Source organism: Bos grunniens, chromosome 3 (assembly GCF_055505025.1).
Source record: "Bos grunniens cultivar Pamir isolate PY7600 chromosome 3, Bosgru_T2T1.0, whole genome shotgun sequence".
In the NCBI taxonomy this organism is placed as follows: domain Eukaryota; kingdom Metazoa; phylum Chordata; class Mammalia; order Artiodactyla; family Bovidae; genus Bos; species Bos grunniens.
The window spans coordinates 96245734-96268875 of record NC_141167.1 but is presented as its reverse complement, the minus strand read 5'-3'; the positions used below and the strand labels follow the sequence as shown (position 1 = coordinate 96268875).

The 23142-nt window shown below is 39.4% G+C and overlaps 1 protein-coding gene across 7 annotated transcripts in view; it reads left to right on the top strand.

Annotated features, from left to right (window-relative positions):
* Positions 1–23142, top strand: part of SPAG17 (sperm associated antigen 17) — a 283690-nt gene that overhangs the window by 147514 nt on the left and 113034 nt on the right. For all 7 annotated transcript variants that reach the window (XR_015160805.1, XM_086392104.1, XM_086392103.1 and 4 more), the window contains 6 exons: positions 1064–1222; positions 2563–2676; positions 12043–12218; positions 16182–16299; positions 20643–20821; positions 21401–21560. Coding sequence is in view for 6 of the 7 variants with exons in the window: in XM_086392104.1 (XP_086248230.1) it covers positions 1064–1222; positions 2563–2676; positions 12043–12218; positions 16182–16299; positions 20643–20821; positions 21401–21560 (906 nt within the window). In the remaining variant the exon portion in view is untranslated. The remainder of the gene's footprint in view (positions 1–1063; positions 1223–2562; positions 2677–12042; positions 12219–16181; positions 16300–20642; positions 20822–21400; positions 21561–23142) is intronic.

Below are 23142 nucleotides of genomic sequence, written 5' to 3'. Positions count from 1 at the left end.
CCTTTCCAGTATTCTGTCCTGGAGAATTCCATGGACTGTTTAACGTATATAAGTTTCAGATAGTTCATATGCTATCTGAAAGTATACTATTTTCATCTTAATCCTATCAATTTTGAAAGATGATCATTCAATGAAAGTTGAAAAGCCTGGGTGAAAAAAAAAAAAGAAAAAAGCTGAAAGAGGAAAGAAGGAATGAGTCAAGACACTGGAAGAAAGAATATGTTTGGGAAATTCTTCAGAGGGTAAAGCATCTGCCTGCAATGCAGGTAGACCTGGGTTCGATCCCTGGGTCAGGAAGATCCTCTGGAGAAGGAAATGGCAACCCACTCCAGTACCTTTGCCTGGAAAATCCCGTGGACAGAGGAGCCCTGTAGGCTACAGTCCATGGGGTCTCAAAGAGTCGGACACGACTGAGTGATTTCACTTTCACTATGCGTTCTTAATAACAGCTACTGTAACTAACATTCATGCAGTTCTTTGTAAACTGCAAAATCTTTTCACATTAACCCTCGCACGTGATTGATCATAAAGTTGAGTATAGATGAGGAGCCTGGCGGGCTACAGTCCATAGGGTTGCAAAGAGTCAGACATGACTGAAGAGCGACTTAGCACACACATAACCTTAGCTCAGCCAATGTATTCTCCCTTCTGTAATTTGATTTTAGGTGTGAGCAGAAAATCTGAAAACATTTCCCTGATCCACCTGCTATTTCTTCCTGGAATCCTACCATTACTTTATTCCTTTAGGTATCTTTTTTTTTTTTTAAGTTTTTTTTTTAATTTATTTTTTTTAATTTTATTTTATTTTTAAACTTTACAAAATTGTATTAGTTTTGCCAAATATCGAAATGAATCCGCCACAGGTATACATGTGTTCCCCATCCTGAACCCTCCTCCCTCCTTCCTTTAGGTATCTTTTTATAAAAATGGCGATATCCCTAGGTATATCCCGCCCTGGCTTACATTCTATTATGTAAATTGGCTGCATTATTTCGAGGTTTTATTACAGAGTTTAATGGGGCATCACCATCAGCCCACTTTCTATCCCATGATTCTTCCCCAGGTCCAACATTTATCAAAGTGAAAGTGAAAAAGGACAAGCACAACTTTTTAATTCACTTAAGAGACCCTAGGAAAATTGTGGAAAAGGAGGAAAAAGAAGGGGATTATCTTTCAGAAGATGAGAAAGAAGAGAGAGAAAGAGAGCAAAACTTTGAAGCAGGTAAACAGCTGCGTCTCTGTGGCAGTGTATCAGTACTTCAATAGGTCAACCGCATCCACCTAGCAGAAACACAGGTATCCCCGGCTGGTAGCATGTGTGATTTTTCCAGATGATAACTGAAGTGTTTTGCTATCTTCTATATATACATTTTCCGTAATATAATGTGTATACATAACACATTGTATACATAACTGATCTATAGTGGGTTGCTTCCTTGGTTTTGCCTCCTCTGGGAACCCAGCTTTTGATTCCAGCTGACATGCAGGCTACCTCGCCTAGCTATGTTTATGCAGTTACACTGAGTTTGCAGTATCCATCCTGGCATGAATTTTATTTTATGCACTATACCATGTGCAGTCTCTGGGAGTCAGGTCCTCATTAATAAACTCCTACTTGAAGGCTTGGCTTCTCTTCAATGTTGATTGCAAATGATGGGGTTTTTATCTGTGCTCTTATCACTTCATTCTCCCTGTAGTCTCAGGTTTCTCAAGTTGCAAGGACAAAAAAAAAATCCTAAATTTGAACATGAGCGTCTCTACCTGCTTGTAGGTGAGAGTTCCAAATGGATGTCCATTAATCATACACCATGAAACTTCCTAATTACACCATTTAACGTCTCCAGGCACCTTTGACTGGAGAAATCAATTGCTTCTCACCCAGTGTGGGTTATACCTGCAAACGAAGATGAGTTAATTAATAAAATGCTTTAAACACAAGTTAATAATAAGTAATAAGATCAGTAACTAAATCTTGCTAACAAATTTAGTAACGGTCTCAGTACTTTCTAAATTCAAGGTAAGAATACAGTGTTTGACAAGTATGAATGTACCCAAGAACATTTTAGTTTTAAAAATAAAGAAATTTTAATGACTTTCCTGTGTTTTGCCAGATATAAAAATACATGGTTTAGTATAAAAATTAGGAAATATAGGAATATTTTTAAAAGATGACAGTTGCCCGTAAGTCTACCACCCTAGAAGTAACCACTATTCACAGTATGTTTCTTTCTTTCTTTATCATGATGTGAAAGTGAAAGTTGCTCAGTCGTGTCCGACTCTTTTCGACTCCATGGACTCTACAATCTGTGGAATTCTCCAGGCCAGAATACTGGAATGGGTAGCCTTTCCCTTCTCCAAGGAATAATGAGCAGTTTCCTATTCATTAAATATACAATTTTTCAATGATTTCATAATAATTCATTGGTGTATATTTATATATATAATTTACTTAATCATATCCTTGTTTTAAACATATTTAGATGATTTCCACTTCTCACTGAATTTTGCTTACTTTTTTTTTTGATAAAACAGAAATGTCCTTGATTCAATTTTATCTTTTAGAAGGATCAAATGCAGAGAATAAAGCTGTCAGCAAGTTTGGATCTTTTTCTGCCACCTTGGAAAATGGAATCTGCCTCTCAATAAGTTACTATGGATCAAGTGGATCAGCACCAGGTGAATTAAACACAACAGAAAGGATAAATGTCCCGTGACCAAGGGCAGCTGCCCATCTTCCATCTGCTCACTTGTTGATAAACATGGTCTGATTTATTGCCCCTCATTTCCTGAGCAGTGGGAATATTGTGTGTGTACATATATATGTGTATGTACACATGTATGTACACATATAATCTTTCACACATAGAAAATAACAGTGGTTTGGCATTTTAAACAGCATTGATCATACGTATAATCTCCCATATAACCACATATACATACATATGAGTTATCTTTGTGAACTAGCCCATGAAAATCAGTCTGTTAGGTGGTGACAAAACCAGCATGATTGGCTGAGGAATCCTCTTGATTTTCTTCAGAATAATATTTCTCTGAATCCTGTGTTTGTGGAACTTCTCACTGTGCCTCAGAACATTAGTCTTAAAGGAGCCATTCACTAAACATCTTGAAGGATTTGTTTACCCTACTCTCAATAAACAAATTCTCCAACTGGAAGCTATTTCCTTACAAACCGCAAAATAACCTGTCACTTTACCAAGAACCAATTAGGAGAACTTGTGGGTTCTCAGGCATTTTATAGGGATCTATCCACAAGATGTTAAAAAAAAAAAAAAAGCTTTATAAAATCAAAAGGTAATCCTGATGTTGTGCTTCCTTACACTATGTGGGAATCTCTGTGATCAATTATCTGCCTGACCATGTAGATCCATTTCTCTAGAGACAGGATTCCTATGGATCATTAATCCACGTTTCTTACCTTTAGTCCCTTAGTGAATTAAATTTGTTAGTACTTTTGCTTTTGTTTGGGTTTTGACCTTGAACTTTGCATTTTGATTTATTTTTAATCCGTTTGGAGAAGTCATTTGGTGCCTAGCAAATTATGTATTAAAATCCATGATCACATACAATCACTAACCACACCCCTTCTGAACAAGGTTATCAATTTTTTACATTAAGATATTTACATTCTACTCTCTATCAACTATACTGCTATTTCTGAAGTTATTTCCTTATTCTCAATGAATCCTTAAATTCATATGTAATCTTTCTGTTTAATACAGATGTTCCTCGTTTTAGGTTATAGATATTGCATTTGAAAATGTTTATAGAGTAGATAAGAAGTATTGTTTTAGTTTCTGTAGATTTTTTAAAAGTTGAAGGCATGGGTCTTTGTAAAAAAAAATATTATAAATTCCTTAAGGACGTATACAATATTAATATTTAAGAACATTTATCTACTAATGGCTAAACAAATTTTCAACTCAAGTCTCCCATCTTAATTCAATATACACAGCTCTCTGGAGCTTATTCATTTTGCTTAAATGAAATTTTATGCCCACTGATGATGATACTACTTTATGCTTCCAATTTCCTTCTCTCCCCAGGCCCTGGCAACCACCATTCTACTCTTCAATTCTGTGAATTCAGCTATTTTAGATACTCACATAAACGAAATCAGGCAGTGTTTGTCTTTTTGTGACTGGCTAGGGCTTCCCTGATAGCTCAGTTGGTAAAGAATCCACCTGCAATGCAGGAGACCCTGGTTGATTCCTGGGTTCGGAAGATCCCCTAGAGAAGGGATAGGTTACCCACTCCAGTATTCCTGGACTTCCCTTGTGGCTAAGCTGGAAAAAAAAAATCAACCCACAATTCAGGAAACCTGGGTTTGATCCCTGGGTTGGGAAGATCCCCTGGAGATGGGAAAGGCTACCCACTCCAGTATTCTGGCCTAGAGAATTCCATGGACTGTATAGTCCATGGGGTCGCAAAGAGTCAGACACGACTGAGCGACTTTCACTTTATGTCACTTAGCATAATGTGCTCAAGGATCATCCACAGTGTTGCACGTTACCGAATGTCCTTCTTTTTAAAGACTGAATGGTGTTCCATTGTAAGTACACATCACACTCGAACCATTCATCTGTCAATGGGCCTTTTGTATTATCTCCACAACTTGGCTCCCCTATGCTTTTTGTGCCTTTCAGTTCCTTGATGATCCATGTTATCTCTTATTGCCCATGCTGTGCCCCTTGCTCAGAACTCTTCCTCTTGCCATATATACCACCACTTTCAACAGTGAACTTTCTCCCATGCTTCAGGACTCAGTTTACAGGTTACTTGCTCTAAGAAATGCTTCACTCATGTGAACTGAGTCTTTGGAAGTGAGTGGAACTTGCTTAGGCAAAGAATCAAAGGAAGGGAATTCTATACCAGGAGCAGCATATGCAAAATCTTAGTAATATAAAAGTGTGACACATTTGTAGAAAAACAATTGCACAGTATAGTCAGGCCTCCATATCCCATATCCATGGGTTCTGTATTCATAGATTTGACCAACCTCAGGTTTAAAATATTCTTTAAAAAAATTCAAGAAAATTTCAAAGAGCAAAACTTTGCTCCCAAATTGGCCATATGCCGAGCACTGTGCTGAAGTCAGGTGAATGATGGGATGTGTAGGCCCTCCCTACTGTGACCTCCCGCCATATCACAGATCCACAGTCTCTCCAGTGCTCATTGTGTGAGCATTGTTCTTCTGGCATTTTGCTTGTTTGCTACACATGTTATGTGTGTATACTTGGTTTCTGTGACAAATAGTTCCCAGTAGCAATTAAGTGGTCAAAGCAATCCCACAAAGGCCAAGAGGGGGCACAAAATGCTATCTCTCAACAATAAAATATAAACCTTTAGTTTTTTTTTCTTTAATTTTATTTTATTTTTAAACTTTACAATATTGTATTAGTTTTGCCAAACATCAAAATGAATCCGCCACAGGTATACCCGTGCTCCCCATCCTGAACCCTCCTCCCTCCCCATACCCTCCCTCTGGGTCGTCCCAGTGCACCAGCCCCAAGCATCCAGTATCGTGCATCGAACTGGACTGGCAACTCGTTTCATACATGATACTCTACATGTTTCAATGCCATTCTCCCAAATCTCCCCACCCTCTCCCTCTCCCTCTTCGACAGAGTCCATAAGACTGTTCTATACATCAGTGTCTCTTTTGCTGTCTCGTACACAGGGTTATTGTTACCATCTTTCTAAATTCCATATATATGTGTTAGTATACTGTATTGGTGTTTTTCTTTTTGGCTTACTTCACTCTGTATAATAGGCTCCAGTTTCATCCACCTCATTAGAACTGATTCAAATGTATTCTTTTTAATGGCTGAGTAATACTCCATTGTGTATATGTACCATAGCTTTCTTATCCATTCATCTGCTGATGGGCATCTAGGTTGCTTCCATGTCCTGGCTATTATAAACAGGGCTGCGATGAACATTGGGGTACATGTGTCTCTTTCCCTTCTGGTTTCCTCAGTGTGTATGCCCATCAGTGGGATTGCTGGATCATAGGGCAGTTCTATTTCCAGTTTTTTAAGGAATCTCCACACTGTTCTCCATAGTGGCTGTACTAGTTTGCATTCCCACCAACAGTGTAAGAGGGTTCTCTTTTCTCCACACCCTCTCCAGCATCTATTGCTTGTAGACTTTTGGATCGCAGCCATTCTGACTGGCGTGAAATGGTACCTCATTGTGGTTTTGATTTGCATTTCTCTGATAATGAGTGATGTTGAGCATCTTTTCATGTGTTTGTTAGCCATCTGTATGTCTTCTTTGGAGAAATGTCTATTTAGTTCTTTGGTCCATTTTTTGATTGGGTCATTTATTTTTCTGGAGTTGAGCTGTAGGAGTTGCTTGTATATTTTTGAGATTAGTTGGTTGTCAGTTGCTTCATTTGCTATTATTTTCTCCCATTCTGAAGGCTGCCTTTTCACCTTGCTAATAGTTTCCTTTGTTGTGCAGAAGCTTTTAAGTTTAATTAGGTCCCATTTGTTTATTTTTGCTTTTATTTCCAATATTCTGGGAGGTGGGTCATAGAGGATCCTGCTGTGATGTATGTTGGAGAGTGTTTTGCCTATGTTCTCCTCTAGGAGTTTTATAGTTTCTGGTCTTACATTTAGATCTTTAATCCATTTTGAGTTTATTTTTGTGTATGGTGTTAGAAAGTGTTCTAGTTTCATTGTTTTACAAGTGGTTGACCAGTTTTCCCAGCACCACTTGTTAAAGAGATTGTCTTTAATCCATTGTATATTCCTGCCTCCTTTGTCAAAAATAAGGTGTCCATATGTGCATGGATTTATCTCTGGGCTTTCTATTTTGTTCCATTGATCTATATTTCTGTCTTTGTGCCAGTACCATACTGTCTTGATAACTGTGGTTCTGTAATAGAGCCTGAAGTCAGGTGGGTTGATTCCTCCAGTTCCCTTCTTCTTTTTCAAGATAGATCTTTTAAAAAGTGACAAGTGCCTTGCTGAAGTGGGCTGTAAGGTCACTAAAAACAAATGCAACATTCTCACAGTAATGCAGAAAGAAGCTGAAATTCATAGAAGTGTTAGATCTGCCCCTACAATGGCAAAAATGGTCTCTCTGGTTCATGCCAAAGTGCTTGCAAAGACAGAAAGCATTTTGTGTGTAGCTAAGGGCCATGGCGTGAAGCATGTCCCTGGGGGTAGCGAAATTATGGATGAAAGAGCACATAGCCTCTGTGAGCAGTGCTGTGGGGAGGTGAGGAGATCAAGAGGAAGGGGCTTCAGGGTCTTAAGAGATGGCTGCTTAGGTAGTAGAGTGTTAAAGGTCCCTCAAAAAACTTAAAGGTCATGGAACAATCAACATCAGCCGATGCCAAAGCAGCATTGGTGTTTCCAGAAGACCTCGAGAAACTCACAGAAGAGAAAGTTCACTTTCCAGAGCAAGCCTTCAGTTGTGACAAAACAGGCTTATTCTGGAAGAAGATGCCCAATCGTATCTACATCTGTAACAGTGCCAGGTAAACCCTGGGGTTCAAGGCCTAGAAAGTTCACCTTACTCTGGGGCTATGCGGCCATACAGCAGGTAACATGATCAAGCCTAGTCCATAAGCAAACAACTCCTGGGCCAGAAGAACAAGAACAAAAATTGTCTGCCTGTGCTCTGGCCGCACAACAGGAAAGTTTGGGGGACAGAAGTCTTGTTCTTGGAGTGGTCCCTCCAAGGCTTCATTCTTGAAGCGAAGAAATACCTCGAAGAGAAGGGGCTGCCATTCAAGGGGTTCCTCTTAATTGGCAATGCTCCCAACCAACTGAATTTCTCTGCCTCATTGACAAGAAAGTGGAAGTGATGTTCCTGCCTCCTAGTGCTGCATCACTGCTGAAAGAAAGTGTGAAAGTGAAGTTGCTCAGTCATGTCCAACTCTTTGTGACCCCATGGACTGTAGCCTACCAGGCTCCTCCATCCATGGGATTTTCCAGGCAAGAGTACTGGAGTGGTTGCCATTACAGCCACTCAATCAAGGCATCATCAAGGACATTAAGACAACTTACATCCACCTTACCTTGGGGGAGATTCATGCTGTCCTTGGTGCTAACCTGGACTGCAGCATCATGGATTTACGGAAGAGCTCCACAGTTGCGGTTTGAACTGTGTTTATTGCAGAGTCTGTAGGTACCCTGAAGCCTGAGACAATCAGTGCATGTTTGAAGCCATTATGGAATGAGGTGGTTGATGGTTTCAACAACTCCCCCACTATTGATGTAGAAATCATCAAATATCTCAAATATCTGAATATCTCAAATGTTGAAGGGAAGATGGGGGGGGGGGGGGGGGTGCCTCCTCTGACATGGTCTAGAATGATGTCGAAGAACGTATAGAAGAAGATAAAAGAATCCTTAGCAACAAGGAACTCAAAGATCTGCTGAAGTCTTCTGCAGATCTGTGATGATGCAGAAAATTTAGAGGAAGCAGAGCCATCAATTTGAACACTTGAAAAAATGGCATTGACTTTTCAATAGGTGCAAGTGTTAAAGGATGTGATCCACAAATACAATCGTTTTTTGGACTGAAGCCTCTGTGTCACCCAAGGTATAACAGCAGACCTATAACCACTGCAAGACTTGTTTGATGATACATAGAGAAGGAATAAACAGCTTCCTCTAGCAATGATTCTAACTAAAGCATCTGCAGTTGTGAAGCCTAGACCTTCAACACTTGAAGATCCTCAGCCTTCAACCTCCAGAGATCCTGACATTAGTGTTACTGAGCCTCCTCCAAAGTGTCAGTGTCTGCAACTGGAACTCAGTTATCTGGACTGAATACCTTCTGACATCCTGTCATAAGGCTTAACTCAGCCTGATGCCTCGCCACTTACCAACAGGGCCACACACCTCATCAACTCACCACATTGGTACCATAGACACGATATAGCGATCATCATCATAGTCATCATCATCATCATCCAAGGGAATCGAGAGAAGAACCAGGGTTATGGGGAGTGTTAGCACCGTGTGTATGTGTGTGTGAGAGAGAGAGGAAGAGAGAGAATGAATAAATAGTTTCTCTATAATTATATTTTCTATATATACTTGTATTTTAATATTTTTTGCATCATTAAATAAAAGCAATCTGTAACTGTTGAAAGAAAAGGTTACATTGTTGATGTGTACCATACAGTTAAGCCTATGATGGTTGCATAGTTGTGACTATACTGAACATAAACGTACTTTTTTCCCTTGTCATTTTTCTCTAAATGATACAGTATAATAATTTTGTACACAGCATTTACATTGTATTAAGTATTGTAAGTAATCTTTAAATGATTTAAAGTATATGGGAAAATATCCACGTGCTTAGTCACTCAGTTGTGTCTGACTCTTTGCAACCCCCATGGACAATAGTCTGCCAGACTCCTCTGTCCGTGGGATTCTCCAGGCAAGAATACTGGAGTGGATTGCCATGCCCTCTCCCAGGGGATCTTCCCTACCCAGGGATCAAACCTAGGTCTCCCGCATGGCAGGCAGATTCTTTACTGTCTGAGCCATCAGGGAAACCCAAAGGTTAGGAATATTCTGGATGGGATGTATCCAGTAAGTTTTTATATTGTTATTAGCCCAAGAATACTGGAGTGGGTAGCCTATCCCTTCTCCAGGGGATCTTCCCAACCCGTGGATCAAATCAGGGTCCCCTGCATTGCAGGTGGATTCTTTACCAGCTGAGCTACCAGGGAAACCCCAAAATGGCCTTAAACACTGCCAAATGTAGATGATTTTTCAATTAAAGGGAAAGAATATCAACACTTCAACAGCCTGTGCTCAGGCTCACAGGCAGCAGATTCCTTCACATACCAAGAGGATTGGGTGTTGAAATGGACAGTGTGAAAGACCCCAGCCTCCTGATCTTACACCTCTCTATGCAAATAAATACTATACCATTTTATATGGGACTTGAGCATCCACGGAATTTTGGCAACCCATGAGGGTGTCCTGGAACCAACCCCTGTGGAGTTGAAGGATGACCATATAAAGTACAGCTTGTATGAAATGTTTAGTATCAAATGCCCTTCTTCTAGGTTCCCACAGTGCTCTGTGCTTTTGCTAACACAGGCTTAACATGCAACAGTGAACACCTGAGGCTCTCTTGATCTGAATTGCCATTTCAAGTTCCTGTTGTGTCTTTCATCACTGGTTACCCAATTCGTGGTGCATAGTAATAGGTACTCAGCAAATATTTGCTGATTGAGTAAAAGGATGGGGATGAGAGGGAGGAGTTTCCAGCTGCGTCCAACTAGGTGCCATTCACTGCTGATATTCCATACTTCCTATGAGTCAGGCATCTGGTTACATCTACTCAGAGAACTTGTTGTCTAATGGGAAGAGAAACCATAAATACTTAGATAACTGCATAAGTGCTAAAAATTATATATAAACCTAGTACTGGGGACAGCCAAAAAATACTTGAGAGAGAAGGTATATAGCACCTGAGATAGGACTTTATAGCTGAGTAGGAACTATCCAAAGGAACAAGGAAGGGAAATTCTGGACAGTAAGAACCATTGGTATAAATATACAGCTGTGTAAAAGCATGGCCTCTTTATAGAAAGATGAGAAGTTGAGTGTGACTAGAATGGAAATGGATGAGCATTGGGTGTCCTTTAAGATTAGTGAGCACTGGAGGTTTTTAAGTAAGAAAAAGAAAATGATATGAAAGATTTTATTTAACATAATTATAGTGATAGTTTGGAAATACACCGAGGCAGTGGTATTAGGAAACTGCTACCAAAAAAGCAAGAGAATAAGAATTTGAATTAAGGTGGTAGGAATGGATATGAGAGGCATGATATGAGAGCAATATCTGAGGGCTCTGTGAACGGCTGGATGTGTGGGTGAGTCAAAAAGAGAAAATGCAAATGATCTCAATGTCTAACTTGAGAAACAAAGTACATAATTGATCATGACATTGACTGAGGTTGAGAACATAGGAAGGAGGGTTATCTGCTTGGAAGAATAGAGGCTTATTGATTTTGAAATATCTCCAGTACCACAAGCAGAGGGGTGATATCTAAAAGCAGTTGGAAATACAGATCTGGAGCTAGATATGTAAACTTTGGAGGTATTAGCATGTAGATGACAGCTGGAGCCCCAGTAGTGAGCAAGATACTCAGCTCTAATACAGATAATAAAGGTTGTCAGCCCTGACTTATCACCATCACATGTGGTGTTTCACAACTATAAATGCCTGGGCCTCCTCCCCAGAGAGTCTAACTCAGTAGGTCAAGGTGGGAGTCTGAGAATTTTTTTTAAATTCTGTAAATAATTATTATGGGCAACCAGGATTGAGAATATCTGTTGTGTGATGAGAAGAGGAGTGAAAACCTGGGACTACCAACTTTCAACAACAGGAAGAGTTAGTAAAGGAGACTGAGGAAAAATGACCAGACAGATAAGATGATATCCAGGTGGGGGTGTTACTCAGGAACCCAGGAAATATAACTCAAGACGTAAGGGAGGCTCAGAAGTTTCTGACATAATTCCTCCATGGATTGCCTCTCCTTTCACAATTCTGCATTAAAATCCAGAATAAAATCAGTCTTCTGCAAGAAAACTTATTTTATCATGTCAGCTAGAAATTATTCTTTTCTAAATTTCCTTGTTTGTATCACTTATTATGTTCCTAAGGTCTGTCTTTCCCTTTATTGTTCACTGCTCCACACGTTTACATATAAGAGTCTATCAATAAATATTTCTCAAATAAATGAAGAGATGGTTACTGCCCTATCATTAGGAGTTTACAATCTAGATGGGGATGGAAGAACGTGTGAAATAATGACTCAATCAAATGTGTCAAAGTATTAAGGGCCTCAAATTTTTAAACTACGATTTTGATCTTCAAATCAACTACATTACCCCCTGAAACCTATACAATTGATAAATGCTACTAGCAAGGTAAAAATTGTCAAATTGTATAAATATTTGAGATGTAAATTTTATTTAACAAATATATCAAATATAAATGTCTAATTTGCTTGCTTTTTTCCTCTTCCTCTTATTATAGAGGATAAGGATCCTAACTTGGAATCTATGTTGAATATCCCATCAGTACATACTCCAACAGTAATTCCTGTTATAGTGAGTATTCCTCAAGGCAAAGGAAAAGGGAAAACAAAAGGCAAAGAAAAACCCAAAGAATCTCTTAAAGAAGAGGAGCACCCAAAAGAAGAAGAGAAAAAGGTAAGTGGACCTTGCCATGGATTCCCAGATTCTGCTTCTGACTCATTGTTAACTTTTTTAAGATCATGATTTATGCCAATAGTGTTCTTACAGTGCATATATTTCACTGTTCAGATTAACACTCCTTGTACTTTCTATTTTAAATGGACAAAAGAGGCCTGCACACAGGAGTTGAATTCCCACACTGGGAGACATGTTGTCAGTCATCTACAAACTGTCTCAGGTCACTCATTCCAAACTTAGAATAACTAATTCAACCATTTCCCCACATTGGATCTTGGAGGTTCTTTGCTTTAGGATTATAAAGTTCCTACCATTCCTTATTTTTAATACTTCATTTAGTTCCATTGAGATAAACAACAATTGGAAGAGGAGGATCTTTAACTAAATAGTGGAAACACTTCTATTTGGTAGATTTGGACTTAGATATTGATGAGCTTTAGCTTACCAGGTGGCGCTAGTGGTAAAGAACCTGCCTGCCAATGCGGGAGGTGCAAGAGACATGGGATCGATCCCTGGGCCAGGAAGATCCTCTGAAGTAGGGAATGGCAACCCAATCCAGTATTCTTGCCTGGAAAATTCCATGGACAGAGGACCCTGGCGGGCTACAGTCCATGGGGCCACACAGAGTTGGACATGACTGAGCAACTGGGCAATTGATGTGCTTGGAATTCAGCAAGACTAAAGGACAATCCTGAATACTAAAGGGCTTCCCTGGTGGCTCAGAGGGTAAAGCGTCTGCCTGAAATGCAGGAGACCTGGATTCGATCCCTGGGTCAGGAAGATCCCCTGGAGAAGGGAATGGCAACCCACTCAAGTACTCTTGCCTGGAAAATCCCATGGACAGAGAAGCCTGGTGGGCTACAGTCCATGGGACCGCAAAGAGTTGGACATGACTGAGCAACTGGGCAATTGATGTGTTTGGAATTCAGCAAGACTAAAGGACAATCCACTTCAAGTTAAAGAGGGATGGTACAGGGAGGGAGGAGGAAGGAGGGTTCAGGATGGGGAACACTTGTACACAGATTCATGCTGATATATGACAAAATCAATAAAATATTGTAAAGTTAAAAAAAAAAAAAGAATAGAGAGCCCAGAAATAAGCTCACACACCTGTGGTCAATTCATCTTTGACAAATGAGGCCAGAATATACAGTGAGAAAATGACAGTCTCTTCAACAAGTGATGCTGGGCGAGTGGGACAGCCACATGTAAATCAATGAAGCTAGAACACACGTTCTCCCCATACAGAAAAATAAACTCGAAATGGCTTAAAGACTTAAACATAAAACAAGATAGCATAAAACTCTTAGAAGTAAACATAGGCAAAACATTCTCTGATGTAAATCATATCAATGTTTTCTTAGGTCAGTCTCCCATGACAATAGAAATAAAAAATGAAAGCAAATAGGACCTGATCAAACTTAAAAGCTTTTTCACAGCAAAGGAAACCATAAACAAAATGAAAAGACTACTTAGAGAAAATATTTGCAAGTGATGCAACTGACAAGGGCTTAATTTCCAAAACACACAAAAGAGCTCCTACAACTCGACAAGAAAAAGCAAGCAATCTAATTGAAAAATGGGCAGGAGACCTAAAGAGACATTTCTCCAAAGAAGAAACACAGATGGCCAATAGGCACATGAAAAGACAGTCAGCATCACTAATTATTAGTGAAATGCAAATCAAAACTACAATGAGGTTACCACCTCTCCGTAGTCAGAACAGCCATCAAAAAAAAGTCTATAAATAACAAATACTGACGAGGGTGTGGATACCTCTACACTATTGGTGGGAATGTAAATTAGTGCAGTCACTATGGAGAACACTGTGGAGGTTTCTCAAAAAACTAGAACTAGCAGATGACCCAACAATTCCTCCTGGGCATATATCCAGACAAAACTATAATTCAAAAACACATGCACTCCTGTGTTTATAGCAGCACTATTCACAATAGCTAAGACTTGGAAACACTCTAAATGTCCATTGACAGATGAATGAATAAAGAAGATGTGTGTGTGTATAGTGAAATATTACTATACTACTATATATATCACATCTACATATGTATATATTTATATGTATGAAAGTGAAAGTGAAGTTGCTCAGTCATTAACTCTTTGCAATTCCATGGACTGTAGCCTACCAGGCTCCTCCATCCATGGAATTTTCCAGGCAAGAGTCCTGGAGTGAGGTGCCATGCCCTCCTCCAGGGGATCTTCCTGACCCAGGGATCAAACCCAGGTTTCCTGCATTGCAGGCAGAAGCTTTACCATCTGAGCCACTATATATATATATATATATACATACACACCTACAGTGAAATAATACTCAGCCAAAAAAAAAAAAAAAAGAACAAAATAATGCCATTTGCAGCAATGTGAATGCAACTAAGGATTATCATGGTAAGTGAAGTCAGAAAGAGAAAGACAAATATCATATGATATCACTTATATGTGGAACACAAATGAACCTATGTATTAAACAGAAATTGAATCAGGAACGTTGAGAATAAGCTGGTGGTTGCCAAGGGAGAGTGGGTGGGAGAGGGTTGGATTGGGAGTTTGGAATTAGCAGATGCAAACTAGTATATATAGAATGGGTAAATAACAAGGCCCTACTGTGTAGCACAGGGAACTATATTCCACATACTGTGATATACCATAATAGAAAAGAATGTGAGAAAAGAATATATATGTGTGTAACTCAATCACTTTGCTATATAACATAATATTGTAACATAACACTGCAACACAGCTGTAAGTCAATAAAAATGAATAAATAAAAGTTGAAAGTTATGGGGTTTGAATGTTACTGAGCCTCTACACCATATTTACACAGCTTTACTGGATGAGTTTTCTCAAGCTCAGATGCTCCTCGTTAAGTGAAAATGTTGAAGTGTTGGAAATAGTCCCAGGTAATTCATCAACTTAGCTGAAAGCAATTTGGTGGCCAACCAATTGGTCTACCCAACATTTTTTTTTTTTAAATAACTATAATGAAGGAATAGGGGATAATGGTTCTGAATGTAATGACAGATTTGTCATGGCGTGTTTGTGTCTTTGAACAATACTGTTCATTTTACAGAAGTTCATAAGCGTTTTCCTCTTAATTCTGCTGTGTTTGTTATTAATTGATCTTTAGTTGACAATTCAGATTTTATTCTCTGCTAGTAACAAAGGCAGAACCACCTAAATGATCAGTAATAGAAGACCACAGAGAGTAAATTAAAGATTCAATCCTGGGGGATCCGTTGGAATGATTTTGGTGGTAAGCGACTAAGAAAGTCAATTGGAAAAACTGAAATGATTATTGTTGGAGATAACAAATAACTTTTATCCTAGAGTACACATAACCAAACAAGGAATTCAGGCACAGTTAGCATAAAATCATTTACAATTTGTTAAGTAGACACACCCAAGCCCTCATTAAAACTTACAGTCCTTTTTATTGTCTTTATTTTCTTTTATTGTTTTTACTTACTACAAAAGCAATGCATGCTCACTATAGGAAAAAAAAAAAAAAGATGTATATCCTAATAGCTCTAGCTATTATGTCTCTAGCATCCAAACTGTGAGAATCAAACAGAAGGTGCTGGGGATCTTGGTCAGCCCTTACACCTATATGCCTATATGAGGCATCTTTAAAGGCCTAGTACAAGTCCCAACTTCTTTATCATCCTTTCCTAATCAGTCTTATTAACTTTGATATCTCCCTTTTCTGAGGAAAGATGCCAACCATTTGGTACTAGTATTTAGCTGTTTCACATGTCTGTGTGTTATGCTACAAGAAAAATATCAGTTGCACAGTAGAGAGACATCCTTATTAGGCTCCCTTGCAGGGCCCTATAGTCCTATGAAAGTCATATTCTAAGTATTCAGCAAGTCCTTGTTTAGTCATAATAAATCAATAACTTATTTAGAAAATGATAGGAAATTATTCACATGTTGAATGATTTACAGGAAGCAGAAGAACCAGAGCCTGTTTTACAAGAGAGTCCTCGTGCTCCCATCTTCCAAAACCTGAATGTGTCTTGCCCCAATGGGCTCCAAGTGACCTTCACTGGGCAAGAGTCCCCAGGTGAGTGCTGGCCAGGGGGATGAGGAGGCAGGGGAGGAGGGAAGTTACATAGAAAACACTTGAATCACCATTGCAACTGTGTACTTTCCTGCCAGTTAGATATGTTTGTTGATAATGAATAATGGGCTAATAGTAACCACCATTTGTGAGCACTTACTCTGGGCCAGACACTATCTAAGTACTTAACATACATGACAGAATACAACTACTGTACTCTAAGTCCTAATAGTTTCACTTCACAAAATAAATGGAGACAGCAGAAGATTCGGTGTCTTTCCCCGTGTCACTCAGTTCCTAAGTGGCAGAGATAAAATGCCATTCCTGGTCCAGTGCTGGCAAAGCTAATGCTCTTCATAACTACAATGTGTCTCTGTGCTCTTGCCTCTACAAAGGGCCACATGTACAGAACGTTGCTGATCTAATCAAAGCAAAGGACAGTGAGCACAGAGTAGACAGAGATAAGTGCAGGTTAAATAGATGAGGAAAACCGGTCTTGCTTCCAGGGAGCAGCATATACTTTTAGAGGGCGTGTGCACGCTAAGTTGCTTCAGTCGTGTCTGACATCTTGCGACCCCAAGGACTGCGGCCCGCCAAGCTTCTCTGCCCATGGGATTCTCCAGGTAAGAACTCTGGAGTGGGTTTCTGTACCCTCCTCCAGGGGTTCTTCCCAACTCAGGGATCGATCCTGTGTCTCTTGCATCTCCTGCATTGGCAGGTGGGTTCTTTATCACTAGCGCCGCCTGGGAAGCCCATACTTTTTATCGAGTTTATGGCACCTTATTAAGATGAATAAGTACAATAGGACTTCTTTAACTAATCCAATGCAGGGAGGACATCCATAGTGGTGATTTGATTTGAATATCATTTAAATGGAGACCCACTATTGCAGTAGAATTAGGAGAGGCAACAAAGCAAGCTGCTGAGCTGGGATTCGGGTTCTAATTAATTATATAGCCCTTATAAGAGCTTACCGCCTCAGGGCCATAGTTCCCCACTTGATAAATGTTACATTGTATCAGTGATTCACATTTTTTTCACAACCAAATACCTTCTTTATATAATTCATGTGTGTGTGTATGTGTGCATGCACTCAGTCACTCAGTCAACTCCAACTCTTTGCATCCCCATGAACTGTAGCCCACCAGGCTCCTCTGTCCATGGGATTCTCCAGGTAAGAATTCTGGAGCAGGTTGCCATTTTCTACTGTAGGGGATCTTTCCGACCTAGGGGTGAAACTTGTGTCTCCTGCATTGGCATGAGGATTCTTCACCACTGAACCACTTGGGAAGCACCCCCCTGTAATTCCCTTATGTATTCCATATTTGAAAAGTGTATCCATCAAAGATAAAGAGTATGCTAATTGAAAAACAATTGAATGGTATATTCACTTGCCAGCCAAATAAGAAGAAACAATATTGTAGCTATTATGTCTCGGTTTTACTTTTCATTAGGCTTTCTGAATTATTAAAAATAGACTCTGGACCTTTGTTTCTATTTCTGAGAATTCCTAGTGGTCCGTGTTTTCCATGATGGGATCAACTGTGTGTGTTACTAAGACTGAAGGTCCTGGAGGGTCTTCCAAAGTCAAACATGCTATGAATGTACTGAGGGATATTGTTTTCAAGTTCAGAGACATAATTGTTTGCTGCTTGTTTTCTTGATTCTGTTATCAAACCACAGCTTAATACTTGTTTTACCTGTCTTTTCTGTTAGTTTCATTTCCTAGTCTGATGTTTTCATCTTTGTGTTAGAGTGGACAATGTAATTAATAATAACTCTGCCTGGCACACATAATCTTTCTAAAATGTTCCATGTATTGCGTGCTAAGTCACTTCAGTCGGGTCTGACTCTTTGTTACCCTATGGACTGTAGCCCTCCAGGTTCCTCTGTCCATAGAATTCTCCAAGCAAGAATACTAGAGTGGGTGGCCATGCCCTCCACTAGGGGATCTTCCTGGCCCAGGGACTGAACCCACATCTCTTGCATCTCCTGCATTGGCAAGCAGGTTCTTTACCACTAGTGCCACCTGGGAAGCCCATGTATTATGTATATTCTAATTCAAGTCTGAACATAATGACAACATAAACATCAAAGTAGCACTGTCTTCATAGGATCAGCCTAGGGCAAGGGAATGGAGAAGGCAATGGCACCCCACTCCAGTACTCTTGCCTGGAAAATCCCATGGACGGAGGAGCCTGGTAGGCATGGGGTTGCAAAGAGTCAGACACAACTGAGTGACTTCACTTTCACTTTCCACTTTCATGCATTGGAGAAGGAAATGGCAACCCACTCCAGTGTTCTTGCCTAGAGAATCCCAGGGGCAGGGAGCCTGGTGGGCTGCCATCTATGGGGTCGCACAGAGTCGGACACGACTGAAGTGAGTAGTAGCAGTAGGGCAAGGGAAAGAAGGTGACATAATGTAAGAAGGAAGAGCCTAGAAACTCGAGTTCTTTCCAGGGTGACCTTGAACAAGTTATAACCCGCCACCCTGAATTTCTTCATTTATAAAATAACATTATCTACTAAACAAGATTGTTATAAATATTAAATGATAAAATACTTTCTGATCTGGAGACTATTACTGCAGTGTTAGGTTTTCGTTTGCTTGATTTTAGTTGTGGTAGCAGTGGCTGTTTTGCAGTATAAAGGAAAGGCTGAGCACAGAGACTTTCTTTCAGATCTTAGCTCTTACTAGCTGTGACCTTAAAGAAGTTTCCCTCCATTAATTCATCTGAAAACTCTGGAAAATGAAAGTGTCTGCCTTAAAGCATTGTTGAGGTAGGCTGAACAAAATACATATCAAAACATTTAACATGTAGAAATATATGAACAGATGTTTATTAGTTTTTTATTATTCCTTCTTTGACTTGAAGGGTACCATGAAGGATGCTCCTTCAAAAATATTTTCCCACTAGCCCTACATAGTCCTTGAAATGCCATCATTTCGTATTAGTAAACCACTTTATTTTTCCTCCAGAACCAATAGCATTTTATTTTAATACAGAAAAATATAATAGATAATAGAACATACTCATGTGACAGCCAGACAAAATAAAGATTGTTTTCTGTGATACTTTAATAAAAATATTTTTTAAAATTGCATAGTTGTAACCCCAAATTTCCCACTATGTTCTATTCCTTTTCTTTCTCCTATAGTAAACAAGATTTAGATTTTTGTGCAAGTAGGTTTGTACAAATATGCTATATGTATGCCTTTATAATAATAAATAATGTGAGTGATGCAAAATTTACACAAATTATATTGTAAATATTTTTCTGCAAATAGCCTTTTTATTCAATCTCTATTTTGGATATCCAAGATGATACACATGTATCAAATAGCTTTATTTTAAAATGTAGATAACATGTAATTAAATGAAGAGACTGTGATTTTTTAATGTACTCCATCACTGATAGACATTGGATTTCATGTTAGTAAATGACTTTTTAAATGGAGAAGAGGAAATTATTCAATTAGCAAAACCTGAGTAGGTGCTGTGTGCCAGAAATTCTCAATAATAGTACTTTCCTTTGGAGGGATTGATTAGGTGCTTTTCTCCTTGATTGCCAGTTAAGAGTAGAACCATGAGAAAAATCTGGACTTGGTTAGAGATGAGAGGATTGTGTTAATTTTGAAAGATGGTAAGTGATTTAAAAAAAACGGGCCTGAGTGAATGATTTCTCCTGGGGCTCCAGGCGACTTGGGGAACTGCCAGGGAGCATTGTGCATCCCTGGAAGAGAGAGAAAAGAAGAGGATGAGAGGAAAATACCAACAGGAAGAAAAGGCAATATCTAAAACAACATACCTGCTCCCTTCCTAATTTTGTCCTGAAATGTCCTGAACATCAGTAGAGAGAATGGCTAGTACATGAAGAAAGTACCTGTTAAGTACATGGCCTTATTTACTACATATGACAGTAAGAAAGGCAGCAAAAAGGGACTTCTCTGGTGGTCCAGTCGCTAAGAATCTGCCTGCCAGTGCAGAGGACGCAGGTTCCTGGTCTGAGAAAACCAGGATGCCATGGAGCAGCTAACCCTGTGCATCACACTACCGAGCCTCCACACCTAGAGCCCGCGGTCTGCCGCAAGAGAGGCCACCGCACCAAGAAGCCCACGGACCTCAGCTGGAGAAAGCCAAAGCCGCAAAGAAGGCCAGCACAGCCATAAGAAAATAGTTTTTTTAAAGGCAGCAAATAACCCGTATTTGGGCCATCTGTCATGACCTGAAAACTGTCCTAAGTATCCAGATAGAAACAAAATAATGAAAAACATTCAGAAGATGAAATTCCAGCCACACAGCATTGCCCAGTTCACAGTAAGCCTTTTTTCTTCTCTTTTTAAGATCAGTGTATTGTAGATGAGGAACCCACTTGGGATATCATGGTCCGACAGACCTACCCCCAGAAGGTGAAGCACTATGAGTTCTATAAAACGGTGATGCCGCCGCTGAGGCAGGAAGCATCGAGAGTTATCACCAGTCAAGGCACTGTTGTCAAATACATGCTGGATGGATCCACACAGGTAAAGGAATATATTAAATTTCTCTTTCCTGCCGCAAAGTAAAATACAAACAAGCTGGAGGTGGGTCATAGTGCCATGACAGGGGAGAGAAACAACTCATTTGAAAAATGAATGATGCTTTAAAAATGACAATGAATGTTATCATGGGAAGAAAAACACTACCTTAGATGGTATACCTACTAGACAGATATTGACAGAAGCTAAGTGTCTGAATGTGATGAAGTTTTAAATGTAGTCATTAGAAAAATTGAAATAGGGTGAATCATTTCCCAGTTACAGAGAGGAAGGGAGAAGAATGGAAAATCGTAAAGTCAAACTGATGAAATACATGAAATGAAAATAAAACAGAAAGTAAATGGAAAACAAAGTAATATCATTGTTTTGTATTATAGTGTTATTGGCTCTGTGGTCTCTGAGCTCCAGATCTCTAAATCATAACATGCTTTCTACTACTGGATCTGCAAGTCAGCAAGTTGCACGTCACTGAGTTATTTTTAACCTATTGCAGTTTGACACACAGTGCTGTTAACTAGGTTCTTCCTCGTTTCTTAGAATGCTCCCCTTTGGCTTTTTCTTCAGATTCTCTTTGCAGATGGGACTGTGAGCAGTAGTCCCAATTCAGGGCCTGTCAGTCTTCCTACTGACATGCCCGCCAGTGCTCACAGTGCTGACTTGATGGACACGATTTCCCAGCAGAAATCGGAAACAGCACCATCGGAGACTGTCATCACCAAGAAAGGTAGTAACTGAAGCCTCTCAATTTATAATGGATTTAATCAATCCAATAGTTTAATAAATGCTTGGTATTATCATTACTATTATTATGCTTATCTTTTTGTTGAATAAATGCATCAACAGGAATCACAGCACTACACATTTCTTGATCACTTTGATCTTTTTGTAATAAATAGCAAACATTTTTCTATGTCATTATGTACTCTGAAATGGTGGTGGTGGTGTTTTAGTCACTAAGTCATGTCCAATTCTTGCAACCCTAGGACTGTAGCCTGCCAGTCTTCTCTGTCCATGAAATTTTCCAGGCAAGAATACTGGAATGAGTTGCCATTTCCTTCTCCAAGGGATCTTCCCGACTCAGGGCTTGAACCTGGGTCTCCCACACTGTCGGCAGATTTTTACCAACTGAGCCACCGGGACGATGTTAGCTCTAACACCTGGGCTACTGTTTTAGGGTTAGATGAACAATCAGTGATATCAAGGTTCTGGGTTGGCTTCTCTGTCCTCTTTTCCTCAGAATAGCAAGAAGACGACGTCAGCTCCAGGTATGAGGTCCTCATGTCGTAACTTCCAAAGCAGAAAGGAAAGAGGGCGAAGAATGCCTATAATGTGTGTAACTGAGTTACTGTGCTGTATGACAGAGATTGGCACAACATTGTAAATCAATTATACTTCAATTTAAAAAAGTAAATTTTAAAATGAAAGGGAAGAGGGTGAACATATGAGTTTTCACGTGTCTTTTTTTCCTCTTTCTTTTTTACTTTTTAAATTATGAAAGTATGATAGCACATTTACGGGAAACTTGGAAAATACAGAACAAATTTACATACAGTTCCACTATATATTGCAATTATTTTTAAGTAGGTAAATTAAGATTTTTAGTATAATTTGTATCCCACTATTGTGCGAAAATTGTTTAAATCTTGATTATGTTGAATTGGTTCATGGTGCTTTTCAGATCTACCAAATCCTTCTACATTTCTGTATATTCATTCTATTAATTTCTGAGAGTTTGATGCTGAAAGTTCACGTCTTTCTTTATCAGGGAGAAAAATGCCTCCAGAGTCTACCAGCAGCTCCCCCTCCCCGCCCAGGTCTCCTCTTATATCTCATTGACTAGACCTGGATGGGGACCTAGGCTGGGGAAACAGCATCCGGCAGTTTTGGCTTTTCTCTCAGGAGATGAGCACTGCTAGTAGGGAGAAAGGAAGGTGGAGAAGAGCTGGGTAAGCAATCAACAGTGTCTGTCATGATCTAAATTACTTGCTCTCCTCTGAGACAATTGCAGTGTATACCCTACCTCCAGCACAGTATGAAAATGTCTACTTCCTCACATCTTTGCCAAAGCTATGGTCAGTCTTCTCATCTCGCTCACTGTGAAAGGGAATTAATACATCTTATTATATTATTTTGCCTTTCTTTGATTACTGGTGAGATTAAACATTTAAAGATGCTTATTGCTTTTTTTTTTTTCTTTTTGTGAATTTTCTATTCACATCTTTCCTTGGTTTACTGTTGAGATGCTCATCATTTTCATTTTAAGAAATCCTTATATATAGGAAATGTGTGCTTATGTAGCAGGCACA